At 30.2% G+C, this 10,093-nt stretch overlaps 1 protein-coding gene across 1 annotated transcript in view; it reads left to right on the top strand.

The window, feature by feature from the left end:
• LOC107436170 (nose resistant to fluoxetine protein 6-like) overlaps nucleotides 1-10,093 on the top strand; it is a gene marked incomplete in the record, with an annotated part of 48,565 nt that overhangs the window by 34,840 nt on the left and 3,632 nt on the right. The window contains 1 exon segment of the mRNA XM_043053118.2: nucleotides 5,074-5,248. Within this exon segment, the coding sequence (XP_042909052.2) occupies nucleotides 5,074-5,248 (175 nt within the window).

Here is a 10,093-nt window from a genome sequence, read left to right on the forward strand (position 1 = left end):
TCTTAAAAAGAATTGTATCACTCTCTACGTCAACTTTCCGCTGACGCCCAGATAAGGCGCTTGTCCTAAGAAACCAGACCTTAACACACTACGAGAATCAAACTGAACCTCTTAACTGTTTCGATTTGATTGTTTCTGCTTTCCTCATAAGTGAATTTCCGAAGCAAAGAAGGAGGTTTTACCAGTGCTATTACCTAACAAGCTCTGATTTGAGTATGTTTGAGAAGAAGAGGACATCTTCGCATGCTTAAAAACCAGTTTTTGTTTATATTCAAAGAAAAGATGAGGCCTTAATGAAGAAAATGTTTACGCCCTCAGTTAACAGTTAACTTAGCTACGTCACAAATTGAAAATTTGACTAGTTGTCCAATGAGGTCAATTTATGCTGGTGTAAACCTTACAAGGCGTGGTCAACTAGACTGGTTTCACCTGTACATCCGTATTCACCAACACAGATTACCTCCGGGTAATCTATGAGTAAGAGTAAAATCACGAGTTTAGTGCGAAGCGTTATTCTCCAGCCGAAATTTCGCCAAACTCGCAGATTTCATCAACAGTTCTGACTCTCCGGGTAACCCTCCGTTTTTGCCGTGTTATCGGAGGGCAACCTATTGACGAGAAGCTTGTAAACAAAAAAGATGGAGGATTCTATCGCTGCGTTTGAGCTTGAAGATCTTGAATTTCTTGAAACTGTTGAAAGAAGGGAAAGATATGTCCCAACTACCAGAAATAATGACCTAAGAAGAGTTAGATGAAATAGACTTTTCTGAAAGATATCGTTTCTTAAAACCTCTCCACTTAAATTAGCGATACTCACGCTAAGTTGTTTATGCACGATGCACGTGTTTATGTTATATACAAAGTCACATGCTTTTACCTTGCCCAATCAAAGGCCTCGTTATATTTCCTGCAAGAGTTAAACTCGAGTTGTGAAATCCTCTGTTGAAAACGGTTGGAGAATAAAAAGCGAGGGTTAATCCGAGAGTAACTCTGAACCGTGGATATTCCGATCCCTGAGTTACTCTTGAATTTATCTCGGCGTGGTGAATACGGGTGCTAGTGACATTGTTCCTATGTTTGATTAGTACTATCATTATTTATTATCTATTATTTCACTCAAAATACGTTACAGAGTGCCCACTGGCAAAAAATAAACTTAAATTGGTTTAGCTATAATAATAAAATTAAAATGTTTGTTTATGTGTGCGTCTGTCTCGTAACTCCAGAACCGTTCGTTCTTTCGTGCTGAAATTTGAGCAGAGGATAAATCTGGTTATTTTAGCTTAAATATTGTTTGAAAATTTAACTGGATTGTTTGGAAAAACATTTTTAAAAGTGGAATTTTCTTATTTGCTTCTAAAGAATTTCGAAAGTACCATTGTTAGAAACTGCAGACAATTTTAAAGATAGTCTCAGTGATGTTTTTTTGCTTGTAACTCTCATTAAAACTGGAATTCAGACTTCAAGCTCTTAAGGCCTGGTTTCTTAGGACAGGACGCCGTCAGCTGGAAATCAGCGCTAACCTCTGATTGGTCCATTTGTGAGTTTGATAGTATACGTCATCAAACGCTCATCTTGATCTACAATTGCCGTCCAACTCAACTGCAGTTGGATTACAACGTGACGTTAACCACAGAAGCAATGGCGGACAACATCCAACAGCACATTGAAATCCGCCAAGATTTTGATTTTGACATTAAACATAGCTTCTTAATTAAACATAGCACTCTTCATTTAGCTCAGCTATAATTTGTTTTTTCTTGGACAAAGCCATTATTCTCTAAAACACTGGTCGACAATAACAAAATCAATACAAATTCAAAATAAATATTTGTTTACGTTATTAACGCATGCGCAATGAGAGATAATGTCTGCGTTGACCGACTGCTCACGCTGAGCTAACAAAAAAGTATTTTTTTGGCGTCAAGCTCTACGTCAACTTTCCGCTGACGCCCAGATAAGGCGCGAGTTCTAAGAAACCAGAACTTGAGCTAAAAAACCAGTATTTTGCTGGCGTCAGCGGGACGCTGACGCCCAGATAAGGCGCTTGTCCTTAGAAACCAGACCTTTAAACGTTTAATTATCTTTTATTAGCTGAATACCCGTTCCTCGCATGGGGTGGAAAAAAGCAAGCAATAAATATATCAGTACTAAGTACAGTACAATACTAAGAAATCAATAAAGCTAAACATAATCATTATAGCTAAAATAATTCAATTTTCTTAAATTCATTATAATCTTTCATCCTTCTTGGTGTCTTTTTGTTATTAGATTAAGCAAAATCCATTTTTAGTAGTTGTTTATATCAAAATAAAGATTAACTGTGTTCAACTCGAAACCAACTCCTTATAGTCGCAGTTTAACACAATCACGCAATTTTCTTGAAAACTTATTTCTTAAGAGGAATTTTATGAAGCTTCCTAGTTTTTATGGATATCAAATATATTTATATGATACGTCATAGTATATTTGAAGATTTGGTACCCATTGAGACTGTACTAACTTCCATAATATAGTGTCTATTACCAAAATTAGTTAAGCATCATTTTCGTCAATAATATTATGGTGATTTTTTACATTTCTCATGAGCAAATTAGTGACCTATCTTTGTTCATTTTGATTTATAGTGCTTTAAGTATATAAATTATTTTTTATTTCATTTAGTACTTATTATCAGAATTAATTAAGCACTATCTGCGTCAATAATAGTGAGTTCCAATTTTTAAAAAAACACGTACTAAATAGAAAAATTAATGAAGAAATTATTCTAATTCATTTAGGAAAAAAGTAAAAGAATTACCATACTATTATTGTAGACACTGATACTTAATTACTTTTGGTAATAGATGCTAATTAGAAAAACTATAAGCTATGCACTAAAAGGCAAAACTAATGGAGAAATAGTAATAATTCTTTTAGGTCAAAAATAATTAAAAAATTGCCATGCTATTATTGACGCCAATGGACTACAGAAAACACGTTTAGTTTAAACTAATAACGTAAAGCCACCGGAAAGGACTAAAATTGAAAACAAATTTTAAAAAATTAAATTATTTTAGGTTCATTAATTGTATTGCAATATGTCTTTTTTGTGCATGATTTCGTGGTTTTTTTTTTAGTACTCATGTATTGATAGTTAATTTTTTTATCCCGTATTGAGAGGGGGTATTCAGCTAGTATCAAAAAGCTAAAAGTGAAACACAAATGATATCGGGTTGATGCTGATGGCTAGCAACTGACATGTAGGTTTTCTGAAATTTAAATTTCGAACTATATATTAAGCAAATGCATTTCTTCTTCTCAATAAATTATTAAAATGCAAAGCTGACAACTCGACATACATGAATATCACTTCCTCTTTTATTTTTCTATTATAATTTTTCTTTTTTATTTAATTTTTTCATAAAATTTGTGTGTTTATTAAACACTAATATTTTAAATTGCAGAAAAGCTTTTTCAAGCAAGGGTTTTTTTCTTTTGAATTAAAATAGAAAATAAATAAATTTTGACTTACATTTCCCTGACAAACATTTCTTCAATAAACAACATATAGGAAAGCTAGTTTTTTTTTGACAGGAAAGAGAGTATATTTCTCAGACAGTTAAATAGTTAAAATCTTTTGAAAATAATTTTCTTAGCTAAACGCAATTAAATCTGTATTAGGCGTATTATTAGCTAATATCCACATATCATATAATGTTGAAAATGGTTTTTATTATTATTTTTTTAATCGGTAATCAGCATGCCTTTCATTTACTTTTCAAAATTCATTGTTTCCCTATCAACTCAAATTGAATCGGGAAATATATGAAGTTAGAATATTGTGTGCTATTTGACCTAATTCACCTAACATATTTGAGCACTAATTTCTTAAAATATATTCAGCTATTTACAAAAATTGTTAAAGTAAAATTTATTCAGTAAGAAACGTACTTAAATTTGAAACTCTGAAGAACAAAAATATCCTAAAAGCTGATAATCTGAAAATAAATAAGAAGAAACACAATATTCAACAGACAAAAAATAAGTAATGAAAAATACAGATTTTTATTTGTAGCAAACTAAGCTCTGTTTTGTTTGAGATAAAAAAAAATTTAACTTAATATAATATTTGACAGAAATCTTTATCAAAATCGGCCTGCCAAATTCTACTTTAATCATAAGTTATGAGGTATTACACAATAATTTAGTGATATCGTGTATTTAGTATTGATTTATTCCATCAATAGACAAAAAAATTTCAAAATCCTTTTGAAATTTATTTATCAAAGTTAAATGTAGTTTATAACTTTTGCTAATTACTGCATAACATCAAATTCGGGTTGAAATTTTTGCATAACGTCAAATTTAACTTAAAGCTTTTGCTTACTGCTGCATAACATCAAATTCGGCTTACAAGTTTCGCATTCTACTGCATAACATCAAATTCGGCTAAAAACTTTTTCATTCTACTGCATGACATCAAATTCGGCTTAAAACTTTTTCATTCTACTGCATAACATCAAATTTGGCTTAAAATTTTTTTATTCTACTGCATAACATCAAATTCAGCTTAAAACTTTCGCATTCTACTGCATAACATCAAATTAGGCTTAAAATTTTTGCTTCCTACTGCATAACATCTCATTCGGATCAAAATTTTTACATAACGACAAATTTAGCTTAAAGCTTTTGCTATTCATTAGTAAGCATATCATCAAATTCGGATTAAAACTTTTGCATTCTACTGCTTAACATCAAATTCAGCTTAAACCTTTCGCATTCTACTGCATAACATCAAATTCAGCTTAAAACTTTTGCTTACTACTGCATAACATCTCATTCGGATTAAACTTTTTGCATAACGACAAATTCAGCTTAAAGCTTTTGCTTACTGCTGCATAACATCTAATTCGGCTTAAACCTTTTGCATTCTACAGCATAGCTTCAAATTCAGCTTAAAGCTTATGCTTACTGCTGCATAACATCAAATTCGGATTATAACTTCTGTTTACTACTGCATATCATTTTACATCAATTAAGTACAATGATTAATGTTCCTGTATATGTAATTTTATTTTCCATTGTTCATAGATTTGGGTTATTACTGGATGGATTTTTTCTATCCTGTGCTTCATCGCAGTCACAGGTGCAGTATTTTTACCGATAAAAGACTTGAGAATTATTACATTCTATAACATTGGTAGAATTTCTGCCATGGCTTTTATAACTAGTTGGATACTATACTCCTGTGAGGCTGGTCATGGAGGTAATATATATTTTTTTATCATATGTATAATAAAAAAAGGAAAAAAAAAATGTGTGGGTGATTCTTTTTAAACATGACAATTCAGACCAAAATATTTCTTCAAATTTGAAGTCTTCAAAACAATCTAAATTTTTTTTTGTATACTTTTTTATGTACACTTATTAATATCTTACAGACAGCAGTGTAGTTTATTGACATTTGCTCGAGAAAAAAAATTAAATAGAAATTCACTAAATCCTGAATGACGGGAAAATGACATATTAGCTTAGAAGTTTAAAAAGCAGTCATTTTAAGTTAATAGTAAGTAATTCAACTTAAGCCCTTATGTTAGATGAACCACAAATTGCTTAAATTAATTCTTTTTATCCACTGTAGATAGAATCAACAAAAAAAATTTTGCTGATATGTACGGAATAAAATTGTGTATAATAATCAATTATTAAATAAATAAATAACTTTGATTACATCCCCAAGCATATTACAATCATACATAAACTTGGTATTAAGTTAATATTTTGCTTTCCCTCCTTACAGTATTAGTTAAAAAAAATTCTGGCAACACTTCAATGTCCTGGCATTCATAAGCCAGAAAAATGACAACCTGGATAATGAAAAATTCACCAATTTATAGCATATAACTTTACTTTAATTTAATATTTTGGCCTAAGGCGTTTATATTCTGCAGAAAACAACAGGATTTCTTAAAATAACTCACATAAATCTATGTAGTTTATGTTATTACTTATTTCAAGAAGCCAGGGAAATGACAACACAAAAGCCTACTCACCTTGAAAAAATTTTTGAAATAGATTTCGAAATAGAAAATTGGTTCTTTATTCATGCAACAAGACATGTTCATGTAGGAGTGTATCTAATCAATCTATTAACGTAAGATATTGATTGCTGGCTCTATCTATTTTGGTTATAAACCACTAAATAAAAGTAGCCAGGAAAATGACAGATTTTCTTGGGACAAGCAAATTATTGACAGAAAAAAATTAATTTAAACGAAGTTTTTGCAAATAATACCCTCTGCGTATATTCTAGAAATGCTTACACTGGTTGAGATAAAAAAAATTAGATAATGAAAAATTTACAGGAAGTTTTTAAACTAGTTATTATTGGAAACACTGTTTGGGACATGCAAGGAAAATGACATTCTGAAGTTCAATTAAATTTTTTAACTATACAAAACAGTCAATGCTAGTGAAAAGTCATTTTAAAATGCTAACAGCAATGCTATTGATTAGTAATTTTAAAAAAAAGTTCTTTAAGCATTATAGTATTAGATCTTGGAGCAAGGGACAATAAATTGTCATATTTCGTAAGAATCACCCATGTACGTCTTGCTTATAACTCCAGAGCCGCTTATGCAAACGTCTAGAAATCTTCACAGCAAATTAAGGGAAGGAATTTATGCCACCAATTTTCTAAAATACGCTTACAAATTTCAGTTTGTTCGCTCGAGAGAAATGCTTAAAAAATGAATTTTTCTTAGTGGTTTGGCATTAGCCATTACTATAAACTGGAGACAATTTTTTTTCAAACATTTGAAAGACAGCACCTGTGGTGTTTGCTGAGATGAAAGCTGTATTTAATCAAAAACGGAATTCATTGTTCCTTTTTTACTCTTTTTATTTCTTTATGTAAGATAAGCTCAAGGATAAGCGTAAATTACGGCGTCAAAACAGTATTTTTAAAGTTATCTGAAACAATATGTGTATTTTATTTAGAGCTGCCACTTAATACAAAATCGGTCGAATAGCTTCTAAATTACTACATTTTAAAAAAGTCGTATATCTAAAGCCTTATTTCTCAAGAACTATTTAGCCGATTTGGTTACAAATTTCTATTTTTTCCATTTAAAATTGCATTTTTTAACATAACGTGCAAATGTGTATATCTTGCAATTAATTTTTTTTTTAACTATTGCAAAATATAATAAATTAGTATTACATTTATTTTTACTACACAGAAATCAAAAGAATAAGAAGATGCGTAGAAACATGCGCAAGAACATGTATGATGAAATGAAAAAAATGTAACATTCGGTAATTAGCATGAGAATCTTTAACTGGTAAATTTGTAGTAAAAACTATCATATGGACAGCTCTACAGACAGCATAAATGAAATACAGAGATGAAAATTGACGGGCTAAAAGGGCCATATTTGTTTAGAAGCTCAACACGAGGTTTTTTGTTCTTTCGAAATTCAAATTTGTTTAAAAGTTATTGAAATTTTTTCTGACTTTCTGACTTTACGTTGCATTTTGTTTAGCGGTGCAATGGCTATAAAACTTAAAAAACTTGAAATTACGATGGATAAAGGAAAATGTGCAGGAAGTATGGCAGAATGAAAAAAGCTAACATTTGAGAATTGCTAAAATTGTTGAAAAAAATATCAAGCGAGATGATCTGCTACCCGGTAAAATATAATAAGCTACGAAATTTGGCATGCTGAAAAAGCCATATTTTCGTTGACAATAATGCATAACTCTTTCTATATATATTTTTTTTTCCTTTTTTCAATTTTCTTTTTTTTTTGTTACTTTTGACGCGAAAATGCCATCAAGAAGCCAAGAAGTTAAAAATTTTTTCATGCTGGAGCATACAAGTTGAACATCTCGAGAAAAAGGCAAAACATTTCTTCTAGAATGGATAAATAGTCAGTTTTGACATCAAAACGAAAAAAAGAAAAACAACCGCAACTAAAAGCACTTAAAATAGAACAACTTTTAAACAAACTGCTATTTCATATCAAAACATTTTAACTTTGCTGTTTTAAAGCGGGCTGCAGATCAGGTGTTTTGTACTTTTTACGTACAAGTTACACAATTCTCGAATTCGTGATCGAATTTTAATTTATTTCCATCTCTTTTCTGCATTTTTCTAGATTCAGTGTGGTTTTAAATTTGATAGTTTTTGCACAAATCTTCAAAATGTAACGTAAAAAAAAGAGTGAAAAAACTGATGATAAAAAAACACTTATAATTTCAATAAACTTTCGAGCCATTAATAACAAAGCCATTTATATTGCCGTAATTTTCGAACAAATAAAAAAAACGAAGCATGGTGCTATATTTAAAAGCAAGTATGGCAATTTCAGCGAGTTAAATTTCTACGGGCTATGGAGTCTCTAGTGATAATTTTTACTGCAACTTTTCCAGTTAATAATGTCCAAACTAACAATCAATTGGATATTTGTTTCTGTCGTATTTTCTAAGCATTTTTCGACACGCCGCCGTACTTTTTGCTGAAAAAAGTACAGAAAAAAATGAAACATAAAATTTAACATAAAATCGAACTAATGATCGAATGTTAATTTTTTTCCGTCTCTTCTGTGCACTCTTATAGACCCAGTGTGATTTCAAGTTTTTAAGTCAGATAGTTTTTCCACAACTCTTCTAAATGCAACGTTAAAAAAAAACCGTGGAAAAACTGACGAGAAAAAAACACTTATAATTACAATGACTTACAAATTTAAATTCGTCCATCCTGCACCCTATATACTTTTATAAACGTTATGGAAATTTCAAATTCTTAAGTCCTAAAAAAGTGAGGAAAATAGCAAGAAAAGCATTTAATATTGCAGTAACTTTCGAACAAATTAAAATAAAGAAGTATGGTGCTATATTTATAAGCAAGTATGGCAATTTCAAATTTCTACCGGCTCTGGAGCTTCACTCTTGATATTTTTTACTACAAGTTAACCAGTTATTAATGCTCAAACTAACAATCAATTGGATATTGTTTTCTGTCGTATTTCCTAAGCATTTTTCGACACGCCGCCGTTTACACGCCTTTTTGCTTTTACACTTAAGTCTTATAACTTCATCGCAACAGAACAAAATGAAACGTAAAATTGTGAGCACTGCGCCTCTCCCACAGTGGAAAGGCGCAGTGCTCACAATTTTTCAACATAGTTAGAAAGTTTGTATATTAATGCATTTATTTTGGTTCTGGCATTTTGCAAAAATGCCTTTTAATAAAATTTGCAAATATCCTACACGTTGTAAATTTGTCCCACTTTATACTTAAATTTTTCAAATTAATATTCCTCAATTTTTAACTCCGACTATATCTTTGCTTCCAAAAAAAATTTTTATTTGCAGTTGTATTTTCAATAGAACAGAGATGTTACGCAGTTAATAAAAAATTTCAAATGGTGGATTTTAGAAGTTTTACTCGTGACCAAGCAAATTAATTATTTTTCTTTAATAAAAAGAGGCCGTTCAACTGTATACTCGTTGCATTGTGCTGGAAAATTGTAAAATACTTTATTAATTTTAGATAAAGATATTTGGTTTTTCAAAAATATTAAGTATAACTCAGTAAATAAACCATCTGAATCACAGCAACTGAAACCAATATATTGAAATTTTAATTAATTTCAAAAAAACAGTATTTCTTTTAACACGGTAAAAAGGGTTTGACCAAAATAACAATTAATTAATCCCTAAATGGGCCCTTTATTTCTAGTAAAGGTAAATAAAAGTATTTTTGGAATTGAAATTGTTTTAAGAACTGTAATTGATATAAAAAAAAAGCTCATTTAGTTTATAAAAATGCCATTTTTTTGGTGCTAAATATATTTAACATGACCTATTAGGAACTTGCTGATTTTTATTTTTATTTCTTTATAAAATAAATTCCTTAAAAGCTACAAACTTTAAAAGTAATTATGTATTTTATAACTTTTATACGTTTTTTTAAAAGTGACAAATGGTTACCAATTTTATTCAAACTCACTTCAAGAAAGCTGAAGTTATTGAAAAATGGAAACCTAAATTAAAAGTGGTAAAACGTGGTGGTAAGTATACTTACCACGGCCTTCAAAAGGGTTAA

Source organism: Parasteatoda tepidariorum, chromosome 7 (genome assembly GCF_043381705.1).
Source record: "Parasteatoda tepidariorum isolate YZ-2023 chromosome 7, CAS_Ptep_4.0, whole genome shotgun sequence".
NCBI lineage: Eukaryota > Metazoa > Arthropoda > Arachnida > Araneae > Theridiidae > Parasteatoda > Parasteatoda tepidariorum.